The following is an 18,871-nucleotide window of genomic DNA, read 5'->3' on the forward strand; positions in this document are numbered from 1 at the left end:
TCTATGTAACAGTAAATACTGCCTCCTTGTGTCATTCTTATATAGCAAAAGTCAGCTTTGTGGCTAGCTTTCAAATTGTATATTTAAAACATATATTTATTACTTATGTAATGTATATTATTATAATTTTTTTTTAATAGGTGTCCATTTGGCTATTCTGGATTGAACTGCGATGACTGTAAGATTTTGTTATCATAATATTTACCTTTTTGTCCAATAAAATTTTCATTGAAGCAATAGTATTATAATTACAATACTCGTTACACAGGGTATGGGTGTGTGTTTATACAGTATGTGTGTGTGTCTATATATGTGTGTGTAATTACCTTTGTTTCTCTGTGTAGCTTCTTTGATTGCTCTAGTGGTTGTGGCATGTGTGTTAGGGGGAGTTCTGCTCATTGTGATTTTGGCTGTGCTCATCTACCTCTGTGTGACTCATAGGTGGGTATTCATTTTTATAGCATCTTGTGAGTGTTTATGAGAGGAAAGGCAGGCATATATTCAAATGCATCTTTCACGAGTTTGCCTGCCCATATAATCTTTGAGTGATAAAGGGTAAACGCATTTGACTTGCTGTCCGAAAAGGAAGAGGCTCAACTCGAACTCTAAATTTACCCCCACTAAGGGACTTAATATATGGAGGAAGCTATAGGGAAGGAACTGGAGGATGTAGCCTGCAGGTTGATTGGCAGATTAGATGAGCAAGCTCGTCCCAAACTTTCGTTTAAGAACAGCATACAGTGTCTTGCGAAAGTATTCGGCCCCCTTGAACTTTTCGACCTTTTGTCACATTTCAGGCTTCAAACATAAAGATATAAAACTGTAATTTTTTGTGAAGAATCAACAACAAGTGGGACACAATCATGAAGTGGAACGAAATTTATTGGATATTTCAAACTTTTTAACAAATAAAAAACTGAAAAATTGGGCGTGCAAAATTATTCAGCCCCTTTACTTTCAGTGCAGCAAACTCTCTCCAGAAGTTCAGTGAGGATCTCTGAATGATCCAATGTTGACCTAAATGACTAATGATGATAAATAGAATCCACCTGTGTGTAATCAAGTCTCCGTATAAATGCACCTGCTCTGTGATAGTCTCAGATGTCCGTTTAAAGCACAGAGAGCATCATGAAGAATAAGGAACACACCAGGCAGGTCCGAGATACTGTTGTGGAGAAGTTTAAATCCGGATTTGGATACAGAAAGATTTCCCAAGCTTTAAACATCCCAAGGAGCACTGTGCCAGCGATAATATTGAAATGGAAGGAGTATCAGACCACTGCAAATCTACCAAGACCCTTTAAACTTTCAGCTCATACAAGGAGAAGACTGATCAGAGATGCAGCCAAGAGGCCCATGATCACTCTGGATGAACTGCAGAGATCTACAGCTGAGGTGGGAGACTCTGTCCATAGGACAACAATCAGTCGTATACTGCACAAATCTGGCCTTTATGGAAGAGTGGCAAGAAGAAAGCCATTTCTTAAAGATATCCATAAAAAGTGTCGTTTAAAGTTTGCCACAAGCCACCTGGGAGACACACCAAACATGTGGAAGAAGGTACTCTGGTCAGATGAAACCAAAATCGAACTTTTTGGCAACAATGCAAAACGTTATGTTTGGCGTAAAAGCAACACAGCTCATCACCCTGAACACACCATCCCTACTGTCAAACATGGTGGTGGCAGCATCATGGTTTGGGCCTGCTTTTCTTCAGCAGGGACAGGGAAGATGGTTAAAATTGATGGGAAGATGGATGGAGCCAAATACAGGACCATTCTGGAAGAAAACCTGATGGAGTCTGCAAAAGACCTGAGACTGGGATGGAGATTTGTCTTCCAACAAGACAATGATCCAAAACATAAAGCAAAATCTACAATGGAATAGTTCACAAATAAACATATCCAGGTGTTAGAATGGCCAAGTCAAAGTCCAGACCTGAATCCAATCGAGAATCTGTGGAAAGAACTGAAAACTGCTGTTCACAAACGCTCTCCATCCAACCTCACTGAGCTCGAGCTGTTTTGCAAGGAGGAATGGGCAAAAATTTCAGTCTCTCAATGTGCAAAACTGATAGAGACATACCCCAAGCGACTTACAGCTGTAATCGCAGCAAAAGGTGGCGCTACAAAGTATTAACTTAAGGAGGCTGAATAATTTTGCACACCCAATTTTTCAGTTTTTTATTTGTTAAAAAAGTTTGAAATATCCAATAAATTTCATTCCACTTCATGATTGTGTCCCACTTGTTGTTGATTCTTCACAAAAAAATACAGTTTTATATCTTTATGTTTGAAGCCTGAAATGTGGCAAAAGGTCGAAAAGTTCAAGGGGGCCGAATACTTTCGCAAGGCACTGTATTTATATTTATTTATGTGTCCTGGAACAAAATGACTTTTGCGGGTTCATCTGTAATTGTCCTTTAGCTCCCACCGGTATTGGGGTGTAACATGCTACATGTGATATGTAATTAAGTAATTTTTTTCATTAACATACCAAATGTTAATTTCCACATGATAACTTAAGTAAGTTATAAATACATTTTTCAAATAAGTAATGCATGATACTTTTGTTTTATGACATACAGAATGGAATTTTTTTTTCTTTCAGCCCATCCCAAGATTTAGGTTATTAAAAACTTAAAAATACTGCTGGTAAAAGACAAATAAATAAAAGCGCTTAAGGGGAATCCTGTTGTAATAACTATTTTTAGAAGAAAAAATAACACATTGTTGTACAAAAAAAATAAAAATAAATATTAAGCAAATTCTGCAAAAAATTTAATTTTGGGGTGCGTGGTTCCTGCAATTGTGATTCCTGTGTAAGCACACTAATGCTGTATTAAAACAACTGTGAAATACCCACTTTCGGGGTTTACCCTATGTATCCTTGAATGCAAACTATGTTGCAGGGATAAACACTTTTTCACAGACAAAAACAACACATCTAATGTAAAAAATGCCTGAAAAGCGCTTCTACTCTCGAGGACAAGAAAGTCTCATTTAGCTGGTAGTATGAAAAAGTATTGCAAAAGTAATTTTTTCCATAAAAAGTAAAAACGTAATGTGATTACAGTAGTAGAAGTGTGCAGCGAAGTCATCATCTGTATCTACATCTGTTCCTATTGAAAAATTATATGTGTCTGTATCACTGATATATCCAGTATATAGAAATGTATTGCTCATGATGTCATATCAGTGAAGCCACTGCGCCACCATATTGCTATGCCCAAACATTCCTGTGTCCCTATTGACTTAAAGAGCCCATATTATGCTAATTTACAGGTTGATAATTTTATTTTGGGGGTCTTTAAGAATAGGTTTACATTCTTACAAAAACACATTATTTTTCTCATACTGTACATTGCTGTAGCACCTCTTTTCACCCTCTTGCTGAAACGCTCTGTTGAAGCTCCTGTCTCTTTAAAGCCCCCTTTTCCGAAAAGCCCAGTTTGCTCTGATTTGTCAGCTGGCCCAGTCTGTTGTGATTGGTCAACCACTTATAATGTGTGTCCGAAATGTAATGCCCCTTAGCATAACCGAGTTTCAGGCTTCCTGAGCAGCTGTAAATACTACTGTAGCTATGGTAACAGTGGCATCAGTTTTTGCCGTACCAGTTCGAGCCTGAGTCTGATAATGAAAGTTTGGAAGAACAAGCTGACCGACCCAAACCACCTTCGCATGCACGACTTGAGGAAGACATTTCACAGTGGTAATTTTAAAGTAGCTTTCTTACAAGTACACTTTTGATAATTGTGAACCTAACAAAGCTTCAAGTAAAAGACATTTTGCTGGATTGTGTGTAGCCAAACTTTTTCCACCAGAGCTATGAACGGAGAACAGAGGCTTACTCCTGGTTGGACATTACCGGTGGTATTAGAGAGTTATTGAGCAAGTTAGCCGTGGACTACCATGGATAGCGGTTGTAACATTTTAGCTTTTAGTTATTATATAATTGTATAAGACCCTTGAGATCGACAATTTTGTTACACAATTTTAGGTAAAAGCCAGCCCACAGCTGATTAGTAAACCTCTATTAAAACAATTACATTACATAGCAAGTTTGCTGAGCACTACCGTGAATTGTAGATGTAAAATTACCGTTTGTAAAAATAAATCCACACCTGATCACTATTCATGATAGTAAGAACAACAAACAATCTTCAAAATTCTACTCAATTGTAGGTAAAGGTGGGCCCGCAGCTGATCAGCAAATCTATCTCAACACAATAACGATAGCTATAAGGTTAGCAGACGCCTACATCTGTACACTGGTGTACACGTAGCTACAACAAAACTCTGCTTTTGAACTCTCGGTAGCAGATAAATCCACAAATAATCAAGCATACTTACAGGTTGTGATCCTGAAGTGCCAGATTGTCCCAACAAAGTGGGAACTGCACCATCTTTCAGGAGTAACCGTCTTGAAAATCTGGCATTGATTGTGGTTGTACTGCTGAGGAATAGTGGTAAAATACATTTTAACCACTGATTCTTAAATGTTTCTGCCTTTGGAAGTAAAAAACAAATAGGATTTGCTTTCAAAGTTAAGAAAAAGGTGTCTTCTCGACATGTCGACAACTCTAATCCAACTCATCCTGGCCTCAGCTATAACTACCTTTGTTTGAGGGTGGGCCAAAGTTGCTCTTAGGCAGGCATTATGCATTATGATGTAGATACTTTACAGAAGAAATGGCTGGACTACAATCCAGGTGTTTCATGTAATTCAGGAGCCATTTTGTCTGTGGGTGAGAATAATTATCTTTTGCATGGACTTTGTGCTTTGTAACTTTTCAGACCTTTTACTTGCACAAAGTAAATGAATGAGTAAATATATTACACACTAAATGAAAGGTAAAATCCCAAAAAGCATAATTGAGCCTCTCTAATAGGAAATCATCTAATTTCAGTGAACAAACAGTCATTCAGTCACCAATTGTATATCTGAAATCTGCATGTACATCTCTGTAACGTGTCTTGGAATATTGATGTCTCTTTTCCCTCTCAGTAAGAAAACTTTCTAAATCAGGAGTTCCAGGTGCCAAAGGTTAGAGTTTATTGAGCCAAATAACAAACCCGAGAAGGCCAGCTGACGATCTGACTCTCTCAGTCCAGACTCTCAATCTTAAACAGTTTGTTATCTTGAATTACCTCATACACACCCCTCTTATTATTTTTTATAGTCAATGGGTGCGGTCTACCACCATTAATTCAGACGCTCTGAATTATTTTTAATGGTGGAAATCTGGCTTTTAGTCCAATTTTTTAAAATAAACTTTTAAATGAAAGTATACATTTTGAGTAAATAGAATATAACAGTTTAAGCATAATACTGTAACTTTGACTATTGGCTGTGGTAATCTTAACTATTGGCTGTGTTTCTTTGTACCTTAGGAATGCATTGTACCATTGTGTTTGCTACAGCTGAGTGCACTGTGTGTCTCTCACAGCATATGCACTTATATTAAAGCCTCATATTCTCTTTCCTGGATCACATAATGCCCTAATTCTTATATAGAATAGCCTATTCTATATAAGAACATTTTCTATGTTTGATATATAAAGATACACTATAATATAGAAAAATATACTATAAATGGAAACATCACAATCTACACATGTAATAATTTATTTATTAAACACATGGAATGTGTGGAAACAGCCTGAAGAAGTTATGTATCTCTAAAGTATATCAAACAGTCTACGTCAAACTAAACTAACTAACTAACTAACTAATTGAAGACACAGTGTTGAACAGATCAGCTTGATGTAAACAAGTTCACTGAAACTGAGATAAGATACTCACAGACTAATTTATATTGATAATCAACGTGTTTGTTCAGAGTTACTTGTTTAATGTTTTTATCAGAAGTGCGCTCTCCCTCTGTCACATGCGCAGAGGGCACTATGATTGAGGAGACAAGCAAAGCAAAGGTGGTTAAAATTAAAATTATATTGGTTCGACTGGAGGACAATGAATTGAACTGACCACAGAGAGCACTTCAAAGTGAAAACAAGCGAATCCCGGGCATTTAAGGCAGTTTAGAAATCCTGGTCTGATAATTGTCTGAAAGTCCCATTCGGTGGTAAGGATGCTTTTCCTAATTATATTACAACTTGTGGACAGTTGTCCCGCTTCCTTGCTGATCATTGTGCTGCACTAATAGACTGGACAAGGGGCAGGTGAATGCTCTGACATCGCGATCCACATACATCTTCTCCTTCCTAATGAATATTATCCATAACAAGCAAATCAAAGATTAAACACTGTCCCGTCTGGAATCGGTTCAGCGTTGACCAGTGTCGTCGAGGAAGGTCGAAGCCAGAAGGACAGACTGACGGCTCAGCTACAAGGGTGTGGTTCACAACATCAGTTGCTGCCCACTCATCACTCCATGCCGAGTTAGCGGTCATATCCTCTGGCGGCAGGTTCAACCAGACAGGTTTTCTTGATGGCAGACAGGCTGCTGGATGCAGTGTGATGTCCGTGTTGAGTGGCAATTTGTCATTCACTTGGACTTTAGTCAGCAGCTTGGCAGTGGCCTCCTGTCGTCGGAGGTGTGGTGGTGGTATGTTGCTGAGAACTGGCAGCCATGGTAGTGCTGTAGGATGTAGGGTTCCAGTGATTGTGCGCACAGACGTGTTTAACTGAACGTCAAATAGCTTGGTGTGGGATGATCTGGACCAGACTGGTGCACAGTACTCTGCTGTTGAGTAACACAGAGCAGATGCAGTGGTCTTGAGTGTCTGTGCCCTTGCACCCCAGCTTGTGCCGGCCAGTTTGCGGAGTAGATTATTCCGAGAGCAGACTTTGGCTGCTGTCTTCTTCAGATGATCATGATATGTTAATGATCGGTCCATGGTAACTCTGAGGTATGTTGGATTTAGGTCATGTTTGATCCGCTGGCCCTTGAGGTAGATATTGAGCTCCTGTTTGGCTTGTGCATTGTGGAGGTGGAAGATACTGGATACCGACTTGGTTGCACTGGGCTGGAGCCGCCACCTATTGAGGAAGTCCGCCATCAAGTCCATGTCCTTGTTCTGCACATTCTCGACCTCGTCAAAATTCCGATGTCTCGACCAAGGCAAATGTCATCTGTGTAGATGAATTTGCAGGACTGTGTTGCTGGAAGATCATTAATATAGATATTGAAGAGACTAGGAGACAGGATAGACCCCTGCAGGATTCCGTTTGCTTGTTTCCTCCAAGAGCTGTTTTTGTTTGCCAGGTGTACCCGGAAACGTCTATCATAGAGGAAGAGTTCTATGACCTCTACTACCCAACGTGGTAAAACCTTGTTTATGGTAGAGAATGTAGATAACAATGAATGTCATGTCTCTTGTACCATTTTCAAGATATGAAAATACATACACTATTTTTGAGTGGCAGTTTGTAAGAATCCTCGATAAAGGATGATAAATCAACTTTTGAAAAGGACAGCCCAGTCAACCATGTGACTCTGGAAAGTCACTTCTGATTCATATCGCTGGACTCGCTATACCCCACTGAATCTAATGAGACCAATTTGATGATTTTATGACAAACTGTTCAGAAGTTATAAGCAAAAATTAGCTTTTTTCATATCTTGTGACCACTAGGTGGCACTGTTCCCAAACTGAGCATGCACCCTCAAGTCATGGAGCCTATAACAAATAAAAAGTTTGGCATGAATATGCTAAAGCGTTACGGAGATATACCCTCATGTCCATTTTGCCATGCTCTTCATCTAATTTGTTGAAGTACCATTCAAAACTGTATGGTTTATCAACATTCTGTGAATAGATTTTTGTCATGAGCATTTTCTCGTGATCTCGACATAACAAAAGTTGTATTCTCGTGATCATGACTTAATTTTCTCGTGATCTCGACACAACAAAGGTTATTTTTTGTGATCTCGATATAACAAAAAGTTGTTTTCAATAAGGCTATCTGGAGGCAAAAGCTAAACGCACTGTTGCATAATGGATGACCGAATACGTCATTACTTTGATCAAGGACTAACTCAAGCTGAAAAAGCTGTATGTCTCTCAGTCATTGACAACTTCCAGATCAGACACCTTAGAAGAAGACTATCACATCTACAACTTTGTCGTAGACAATATAGTGACCCAAAACGTTGAGGGACCATGACTCCGGTGAAGCCAGCCGCGATTTAGATCCGAGTGCGCGTATATTGCAGTAATAACAGTACTTTGCGGAAAGCACAGAAAGACTTGCTTCTTGACCCCTGTTGAGTGCAGAAGAAAGCTAGCCTTACTATACTGATGAAAAAGCTTTTATTAAGTGTTTGTGACATGCTGGTGTTTATTAATATGTTTGATTTAGCCTATGTGAAAGATGACTGGTTTAGAAAACTCTTGGATAGGGCAGGTGAATATATATTATAACCAAAGTGTACTGAATTAACATAACTTTACATTTACATAATACATATAATAAATGTTACTTTTCTGCCAAGGATCTCTCATTATCCTTCATACCGTGTAAAAAACTTTGAATTGTAAATCCTGTAGGTCAATTAAAACTGTATCGTTTTTGCGAAAATTAAAGGCAAAACAACTTTTTGTTATGTCGAGATCACGAAAAAATGAGACACAAAAATAATAATAATGCAAGGCCTCTTTGAGCTTCCGTACTATGGAGCATTTAAACCTTTATGGGACATTTGAACTTTTTTGGAATAAAGTCTTACCTTAATTGCTGATGTGGAAATAAATGTGGTCAACTTAAAGAGATGGATAGAAGTGTATATGTACATAATAACATTAGTTTAAAAGTAATGTTGTCCAACACTGGCTCCCACCTTGATGACAGTCTGTATATGTGTGTGTGTGTGTGTGTGTGTGTGTATTATTTTCTTCATCGTCCCAGCAGGAGAAAGTCTAAGGAAAATCTGTACAATACACCATACCCTGCTGAGGAGTTCCAGTCCACATGGTCCTCTCAAGGCATCACTCCTATTCCTCGTGCCACTCTCAGCGCTAGTGCCAGCAATGAGGCCAGGATCACCACACTGGAGATGACTGAGGGGGCAGGTAAAAGGAATAGTAATGGATTGGTGAGTGCCCTCTTCCACTGTAAAGCTTCACAAACAAATAATAAATCTGTCATTGCCTCTAGTTCACAGAGCAGTTATATCTGTCTTTAACTTACAGTGGATTGTGAACTGAAACAATTTTTGTATTATGTATTTTGTCAGGAATTACAATTAACAGGGTTTCCAAAAAGTTATTGGAATTAATCAAATCTATAAAAGTCATAGAAAAATCATGGATATTTATATAGTGAGTGTAAAATGTGTGAATTACCATAAGGTCTAAAATGATTTATTGGTAGAAAGTGTTATCTTTATCAAATAATAATAATAATAATACCAAATACTAATCCAAAATATAGTGTACACACGATTGGAGAATTCATAGAAATTAATTGGTCAAATGGTGTGGGAACCTTGAAAAAATGTAAAAGATGTTGTTGTTTTTCGTATTATTATTACTTATATGGTTAAGATAAAGTTAAAGTTATTATTATCCCCTTTTTGATGGTTATAGTAGTTATAGCCCACTGTAAATTCAATCCAGCTCCATTAACCCTGCTTGTCTCATAAAAAAACTAATAATACTGTCACCAGCCTCATGATAGATACATCACACAACTAATAAATGCTAATTATATTGTTTAATCAGGAGTCAATTGCCATATTGATACTCCGATTGATAAAATGACTTCTAATGATTGGATTATCCCAGGTTTCTTCCAAGTACTACTTGAATGAATGACTAACTCCATTAAGCCTTACCAATGCCACACAAAAAGAGGGTATATTACATGTGGAACAACTGCCTTTGCAGTTAACAAGAGGTCAAGAAGATTCAACAGGGCATAGTACTTGGAAAACTTAGGTGTCCCTCGTTTTTTTTGTCATAACATTGTGTTTTATAGGCATGGATGTAAAATGTTGGTATTGTAGTTTTTTGTAATCACTTCTGACCTCTTTGTGTGTATGTATATGTTTGTGTTTGTGCACTTATTTTTGCTCACCATGTTGTGTATGTGGCACCTGTATGCTTGGGCTTGCATGATTCCCTCTAACTCCAAACCCTATGACTGTAGAAGATTAGAGGAAAGGTAAGCCACCGCCTTGCTGAGTTCCTCCTTCCTGCTAATGTTAAGTAGTGTTGTTTTGGTGTGTGTTCTTCAAGGTATTTATACATTTTATTGGAATATTCCAGGTTAAATACAACTCAGGCTCTGCCAACAGCATCTGTGGAATGCTGTCAAATTCCAAAATAATAATTGTAACACATTTACAGTAATGCATTTACAATTGAAGCCTATCAGACAATGAAAACCTAGTGACAATTCGAATAAACATTGAAACATGCAACTTTCTCAGTGTTTTGAAAGTATAACTGTAACATTTAAACATTAAATGTATTCATACTTACCAAACTTGTCTGTGCAAAGTTCCCCTTCTGTCACTCACTCTGCGTTGTGTTGATGCAGTGGCACTAGGTTTTGCTCTTGAGAACCCGAATACCTCCCATTCTTTGAGAAAAGGCCAATGAGAATTGGCGAGTGGAATTTGCATGCCACTCCACCCAGACATACAGGTATAAAAGGAGCTGGAATGCCTACTCCATTCAGAATTTCTCTTGGAGCCGAGCGGTTGTACTATCTGAGAGCTGTATACTACTGCTGTTCCATTCACCTCTTAAGAAGAGTATGCTGTTGGATATATTTCCAGTGGCTTTATCGCCTTCTGCACGAATTGTGCAGATTTCACCCCTGGGTGCTTCGACAGCGTTAAAAGAGTGTATATTCCTGCTAAAAAGTATATTTTCTGTATTAGAACACACTCATTGAAGTTGAATGTCTTTTTAAAGATGCGTCTTTGTATGATTCCTCGAAGTGGTCGTTATCTCTGCGCTTCTGATGGCCTCAGGCGCTACCTCACGTGTCTGGGCAGCAATCACACAGAGGCAGAGTTTGTGGATGGTTCATGTTCTCATTGCTTCCGTCCGGTTCCGAAATGAGAGCAGCCCACCTCACGGCCAACTCACGGTTCCTTTCTTCCCGGACTTGCATGACGAACTCACGAGGTCGTGGAGGGCACCTTTCGCTGCCCGAAACACACTTCAGGGTTCGTCCGCTCTCACTACCCTCAACGGCGGGGCAGCCCCCGTGTACACAGAGGTCCCTCAGGTGGATAAGGCAGTTGATAAGGCAGTTGCCCGCAGAATGCCGCCACTGGCAGGATTGTCCGGCTCTCCCCTCCAGGGCCTGTAGGACTACATCATCTCTGGCGACCAAAGCCTACGGTGTTCCTGGACATGTTGCCTCCACCCTGCATGCCATGGCACTAAAACTAGACATAGAAAACTAAACATAGAACTGCATGTGGGAAGTCCTGAGTCCTGATGTGCTGTAGGAGCTCCAGGTGACAAAGGTGAAGGCACGGGCTCTCGGGCAGGCGATGTCCACCTTGGTGGTCCAGGAGTGCCACCTGTGGCTGAATCTGGTCGAGATGAGGGACACCGACAAAGCACTTTTTCTCAACATGCCCATCTCCCAGATTGGAATTTTCGGCGACACCGTTGAGGACTTTGCCCCGCAGTTCTCGGCGGTGAAGAAGCAGACCGAAGCTATTCAGCACATCTTGCCCGGCGCGGCTCAAAATCCCACACCCCGTCTGCTCGCTGAGGGCGCCCCCCTGCGGCAGCGAAAGCCCAAGCGGCTCAACCCGAGCCCAGTTCTCGTTCCCAGTGTAGAGCCCCCCGCAGGAAGCTGATGACCCCCCCGTCTCCCAGGCTGGCACGAGGACCCGGAAGGCTCCTAAATGTCCCTGAGACGGACAACCCAGGAAGTGAGATGTCTGCTACAGAGCTGATATCCAGATCACTCAGGTGGCTGGCAGGACCATCCGACTCGGCTACGCGATTCAGATCGCCAGGGGCCTGCCCCGGTTCAGTGGTGTCCACTTCACTTCAGTGCAGGGCAAAAACATCACCACCCTGCTTGCAGAGCTTGCAACCCTTCTTCACAAGGGCGCGATAGAGCCTGTCCCTCCAGCTGAGATGGGGAAAGGGTTCTACAGCCCTTACTTCATCGTGCCAAAGAAAGGCGGTGGGTTGCAGCTAATCTTGGACCTGCGAGTTCTTAACACAGACTCCCGTTTAAGATGCTGACTCAGAAACACATTTTGACATGCATCTGGCATCAAGATTGGTTCGCGGCGGTAGATCTGAAGGATGCATATTTTAACGTCTCAGTTCTACCAAGACACAGAACTTCCTACGGTTTGCTTTAGACGGCCAGGCATATCAGTACAAGGTCCTTCCCTTCGGCCTGTCCCTGTCCCCTCGCATCTTCAAGACAGTCGCAGAGGCAGCTCTTGCCCCATTAAGGGAAGTGGGCATCCGCATACTCACCTACCTTGATGACTGGCTGATTCTAGCACACTCTCAAGAGTTGCTGTGCACGCACAAGGATTTGGTGCTCAGGTATCTCAGCCATCTAGGGAATAATGCAAGCTCTCCCCAGTTCAGAGCAACACTTTTCTCGGCATGGAGTTAGACTCTGTCTCAATGATAGCACGCCTCACAAGTCATTCAGGCGGAGGACAGCGGTTCCACTGAAACACTTTCAGAGGCTATTGGGGCATATGGCTTCCTCAGAGGCAGTCACGCCATGCAGGTTGATGCATATGAGACCTTGCGTTTCTACTGGCAGGAGTTCCCATACAGCAAGTGTCCAGATGTGTCGTGGTCACCACAGACGCCTCCTAACTGGGCTGGGGTGCCGTGTGCAACAGGCATGCAGCTGCCGGTTCCTGGTCACCACCACAACTGGGTTGGCACATCAACTGCCTAGAGTTGCTGGCTGTACTACTCGCCCTGCGGAGGCTATTGACTTTGATCTAGAGCAAGCATGTGGTGGTCCGTTTGAACAACACAGCGACAGTAGTATATATAAAGCCATGCTCCATCTGCTCGCCGAGGGCGTCCCCCTGCATCTTCTAAACAACAGGCAGCTCCACTTCAACCTGGGCCCAGCTCTCAGCCCCAGCGTAGAGCTCCCCGCAGGAAGCTGATGCCCTGTCTGACGAACCACTACCGGGACCCAGAAGGCTTGCAAGCATTCCTGAGATGATTAAACCAAGGAGCGCCATGGCCGCTACGGAGTTGGTATCTGGACCACTCCATCCACCGGTGGAGGGCCAGGAGGGAAATCTCTTGCCGCACCAAGGGGCCGTGGTACCCACATTTCCAGGAAAAAGAAAGCGATTGCCTCACCTATCCGGTGCCACCACATGCCGTTCTCATAGCGGTCTGGCGCCAAACACCTATAGTTATGGCCCCATAGATGCGGTCACCTCGCCTCCATGCCTTCGACTGTAGACTCTCGGCAGGCCAGTTCTGACGAGTCTAGAGGACACCTCCATAGGACCTCCTCCTCAGTCACTTTCCCGCCCCTATCCATTTACACGGAGGTAGGTAAGTCCTTTGAGTTTTTTCTCAGCACAACTGTTTCGGGACGCAACTTTGCTACCCAACATAATATTACCTGCTCCCCCTGCTGCGAAGCACCACTGGGTCGAGTGAGTGACAGGAGGGGAACATCTATGTTACTACTGTAACCCCCGTTCCTTGATGGAGGGAACGAGACGTTTTGTACTCCCGGCCACGACGCTGTACCGAGCCACTGTAACAGCCAAACCAAAAATTCTTGGCTCTTCAGTGCAAAACCTGAATGGACAGATGCACAATTCCCTCCTTTTATATCTGTATGTCCGGGGGAGGGACATGCAAATTCTGTCTGCCACTTTATCATTGACCTTGTCTCAACTCTAACTGACTAAGTGTCCTTGACTTTCACAGCCGATAGTGTGATTGATTCAGCACATGCACAGTGTTTCTGCATCTGACAGGCATAGTTATAAGGTCAGCTTATTATTAGCGACTTTGAGTTTCTTGTTTTTTATTAAGTTGCTTATTAAGGGCTTTTTCCAGAATACAGTCACTTTTTGGGGGTTTCCAGTACACATCTAATCCTACCCGCATTTTCCATCAGAAACTGGAGGAGTGACTCTGTCACAAGGGAACCCAGTTAATTTTTCCCCAACCATGATAATAATGACAACATGGACAGCTCCATGGAAAAAAGTGGTAAAATGTGAGTTTCTCACATTTTAATCAGTACATAGATTCTGAATTTAAAATTTTATTTCAACATGGTTGGCAGTGATTGGAAGATGCTGGCCATTACTTTGTATAATAATTATTTATTCAGCTTTATAGAAAATCAGCTGTAATATCTATAACGTTATGACTTTCTATAGCTTGGTATTATTTAAAAATTCACAATGTTGTCTCTATATCCATATAAATACTGTATATGTGGACATCAATTTTTTTTAGTGTTTATTAGGTGCTACTAGTTACAAATCAAAAAGGTAAATGGAAAATGCACACAGCTGTCATACAGAGGTCTCAGGAGGTTAACCCGGAATATTCCTTGGATGTTACTGATTTTCGCTCTGTGATAACATCACCACCTACCAGCTGCTAGTATACGTTCTAGTGGTTTTCTGATGTTTCCTGGATAAGATCAGGCCATTCACCTTATGAACAGTTAAAACTGCCCCAATACTCTCCATTATGGCAATACAATCATGTGCATATTTAACTATTTATTCCTATTTATATTTATTTGACATATCCTACCTCTTCTGCACAATACATTAAATCATCTTGCACATAACTGTATATCTGTATATAACTTATTCGATCAACATTATTGCCCTTCTGAGGTTTCCTCTATATATGTATCTGTTGTATCTCATTTTGTATTTTTATTTCACTGTTTACGTATATATGTTTATTTGAATATATATATATATACACTCACCTAAAGGATTATTAGGAACACCTGTTCAATTTATCATTAATGCAATTATCTAATCAACCAATCACATGGCAGTTGCTTCAATGCATTTAGGGGTGTGGTCCTGGTCAAGACAATCTCCTGAACTCCAAACTGAATGTCAGAATGGGAAAGAAAGGTGATTTAAGCAATTTTGAGCGTGGCATGGTTGTTGGTGCCAGACGGGCCGGTGTGAGTATTTCACAATCTGCTCAGTTACTGGGATTTTCACGCACAACCATTTCTAGGGTTTACAAAGAATGGTGTGAAAAGTGAAAAACATCCAGTATGCGGCAGTCCTGTGGCCGAAAATGCCTTGTTGATGCTAGAGGTCAGAGGAGAATGGGCCGACTGATTCAAGCTGACAGAAGAGCAACATTGCCTGAAATAACCACTCGTTACAACCGAGGTATGCAGCAAAGCATCTGTGAAGCCACAACACGCACAACCTTGAGGCGGATGGTGGGGTCAACAGCAGAAGACCCCACCGGGTACCACTCATCTCCACTACAAATAGGAAAAAGAGGCTACAATTTGCAAGAGCTCACCAAAATTGGACAGTTGAAGACTGGAAAAATGTTGCCTGGTCTGATGAGTCTCGATTTCTGTTGAGACATTCAGATGGTAGAGTCAGAATTTGGCGTAAACAGAATGAGAACATGGATCCATCATGCCTTGTTACCACTGTGCAGGCTGGTTGTGGTGGTGTAATGGTGTGGGGGATGTTTTATTGGCACACTTTAGGCCCCTTAGTGCCAATTGGGCATCGTTTAAATGCCACGGCCTACCTGAGCATTGTTTCTGACCATGTCCATCCCTTTATGGCCACCATGTACCCATCCTCTGATGGCAACTTCCAGCAGGATAATGCACCATGTCACAAAGCTCGAATCATTTCAAATTGGTTTCTTGAACATGACAATGAGTTCACTGTACTAAAATGGCCCCCACAGTCACCAGATCTCAACCCAATAGAGCATCTTTGGGATGTGGTGGAACGGGAGCTTTGTGCCCTGGATGTGCATCCCACAAATCTCCATCAACTGCAAGATGCTATCCTATCAATATGGGCCAACATTTCTAAAGAATGCTTTCAGCACCTTGTTGAATCAATGCCACGTAGAATTAAGGCAGTTCTGAAGGCTGAAAGGGGTCAAACACAGTATTAGTATGGTGTTCCTAATAATCCTTTAGGTGAGTGTATATATATATATATATATATATATATATATATATATATATATATATATATATATATATATATATATATACAAATGTTTGTATTTATATATTGTATATGTATAATTTTTGTATTCTCTTTGCACTGGAAGCTTCTGTCACCATGACAATTCCTTGTGTGTGTAAGCATACTTGGCTTTAAAGCTCATTCTGATTCTGAGTCTGAATTTGATCATGCAAATTAGTCAGCAATGTTATATGCTTTGCGTAAGATTGAGTGATGGTGGCGTAGTGGGCTAAAGCACATAACTGGTAATCAGAAGGTTGCTAGTTCTATCCCCACAGCCACCACCATTTTGTCCTTGAGCAAGACACTTAACTCCAGGTTGCTCTGGGGGAATTGTCCCTGTAATAAGTGCACTGTAAGTCACTTTGGATAAAAGCATTTGCCAAATGCATAATATTTTAACCTGTTTAGACATGGGAAATTGAGATTTTCCTGCATGTAGTTATTTAAGGGAATAATTCTCTCAAAACTGAAAATTCTTTAATTTAGTACTTACCCTCATGTTGTTCCATACCCGTATGCTGTTATGTTTGTTCCGTGGAACAGGACATTTTACATTTTTAAAGAATCATTGAAGATTATCAGTGAATAATAACAAATATTGGTCTTTTTCTCACCCAAACCTATTATATGGCTTCAGAAGACTTGGAATGTAATGCAAGTAGTCATATGGACTACCTTAATGATGATGCCGCTTTGTTGGTGATTGTTTTATTTTTTATTTCTTTTTGGAGCTTGACAGCCATGAGTACTATAAACGTTTGTTGTATCGTAAAGCTTTGTAAAGATTCTTGAATATGTTTTCCTATTTTGTTCAAGTGAAGAAAAAAAAATAAAAGCATGCTGATTTGAAATGACATGCGGGTGTGTAATAACACATTATGTAATAACACTACATTTTGTAAAACCTTTCTAAAATGTTTAAAATGTTGTGTTATTACATAGTTCATTGTTACAGGGTGCGTAAATAATGTCAAAATTTAAATTGTTGGGTGAACTATACTTTTAAAGATTAAATGAAGAGGGACAGTGAAAGGTTTGAGTGTTATGATGCTTTGTCTAAAATTAACTTTCACCTCTCCAGCAGATGGGCTCGTATGACCTCCCCACTGATGGCCTGAAGACCTTTATGGGAGAATACCCATCACGCTACTCTTATTTGGTGGGTCATGAAAATCCCTACTTCCTGCCAGGAGATGACAAGACAACCACATGAGGAGAGTGGCAGAGGGGAGGGATAGGAGCGTATCAGATACGAGTGTATAAGAGCAAAGTTGCGAGAGGGTGCACAGGAAAATATGCTATAACAACATTATAAAAATGCCTTGTATCAAAAATAAGAAGTCTCCCTTAAGGAATGGTAAACTGTCCAAACCCTAAAGCTGATCACAGATGTAAAGAAAAAGTGATATTTGAGATATCCATCATTTTAAACATAAAAAAACAAATTCCCCCAGTTTTAATTTCCTCTCACTCATGATATAATGCTCACTTCCTAGAAGTGCATTGATGATTGGGTTACTTAAACATCATGTACTCACTCAGCTGTTGACACTGTACAACAAATCTGACTGAGGTGTCTTAAGTATGAGAATGAGTGCACTAGACATTGATCAACTATTCATCTGTTGATATTTGCTTTCATTGTCTTCATTTGTTACCTTGTTTCCTCTGCAAAGGTTTTGTTCATGCAACAATTAGGGTCATTATCTTTCAGAGCTCATGCATACAGTACATTATGTTACTATGTTGCGACTTCAGCACAAAATACTTTATTATGAAGAATGTAATATTGAACAACATTTAAAGTTTTTAACCCAAGATACATTATTATTAAGGATTTAATATTAAACCACATTTCAACATGTTTTATTTACCTTACCTACCGAAGCAATAAGAGATGGCGTACATGATGTAATGCAGAAGCCAAACGTTCTAATTGCACCAAATCCTCACATATTTTAACAGCACTTTTCAGTTGACAGCATGCCATATCTTATGTTTATGTGTGTGTGTCCATTTATAACTTTAAGCTATGATTATGTCTATAAGTAAGGTCTGATACTTTCGGTTATGATATATTGTTTTATATACCTTCTCCAAAGAATGATTTTATTTTCTATCAGGACATTGCATGTCACATGAAATGTATCTCTGTGTCTGACTTTGAATAGCAGAATTATGCAATAAAAGGGAGCCTTTAAAATGCCTCTTCTAGTTGTGCCAATGATCATATTTATTAAAATCAGAACATAAAGTTGTTTACTCAACTGGCTATTTGGTTTGTAGATACTTATTTATGTTTCACTGAACTACTTTCTGTACTTAAGGCTTTTGTATAAAAAAAAAAACTGTTCTGTATTTTGGGAAATTAATTAAATTATTATAAAGATGTAGTCGTCTTACATTTGTCCAGTTGTTTTTCTTCTGCAAGCTTGCACACACCAAGAGTATACACTTTCTTTCTTTCTTTCTTTCTTTCTTTCTTTCTGTATTGAACAAATTGGCATAATAGTCAAACAGTTATACAGACTTATTACATGGCTCCCTGGAATACTTGATTCTGATTGGTCAATGGCGCCATCCAGCAGGCAGATGTTCCTCTGAAACTGAAATTAAAATCAATGTTTCATGTGCATTTATTTATTTATTTGTCAAGTAGTCTTGTAATAGGCTGAATAATGAGGAGTCAGATGGTCA

General features: G+C 40.3%; 1 protein-coding gene across 1 annotated transcript in view; it reads left to right on the forward strand.

The window, feature by feature from the left end:
- Positions 1 to 18,559, forward strand: part of LOC127648116 (mucin-2-like) — a 47,232-nt gene extending 28,673 nt beyond the window's left edge. The window contains exons 9-13 of the mRNA XM_052132720.1: positions 141 to 178; positions 345 to 441; positions 8,875 to 9,058; positions 10,114 to 10,128; positions 17,259 to 18,559. Coding sequence (XP_051988680.1) covers positions 141 to 178; positions 345 to 441; positions 8,875 to 9,058; positions 10,114 to 10,128; positions 17,259 to 17,387 — 463 coding nt within the window. The 3' untranslated portion in view covers positions 17,388 to 18,559. The remainder of the gene's footprint in view (positions 1 to 140; positions 179 to 344; positions 442 to 8,874; positions 9,059 to 10,113; positions 10,129 to 17,258) is intronic.
- The last annotated feature ends 312 nt before the right edge of the window (positions 18,560 to 18,871 follow it).

Source organism: Xyrauchen texanus, chromosome 8, assembly GCF_025860055.1.
Source record: "Xyrauchen texanus isolate HMW12.3.18 chromosome 8, RBS_HiC_50CHRs, whole genome shotgun sequence".
Lineage (NCBI taxonomy): Eukaryota > Metazoa > Chordata > Actinopteri > Cypriniformes > Catostomidae > Xyrauchen > Xyrauchen texanus.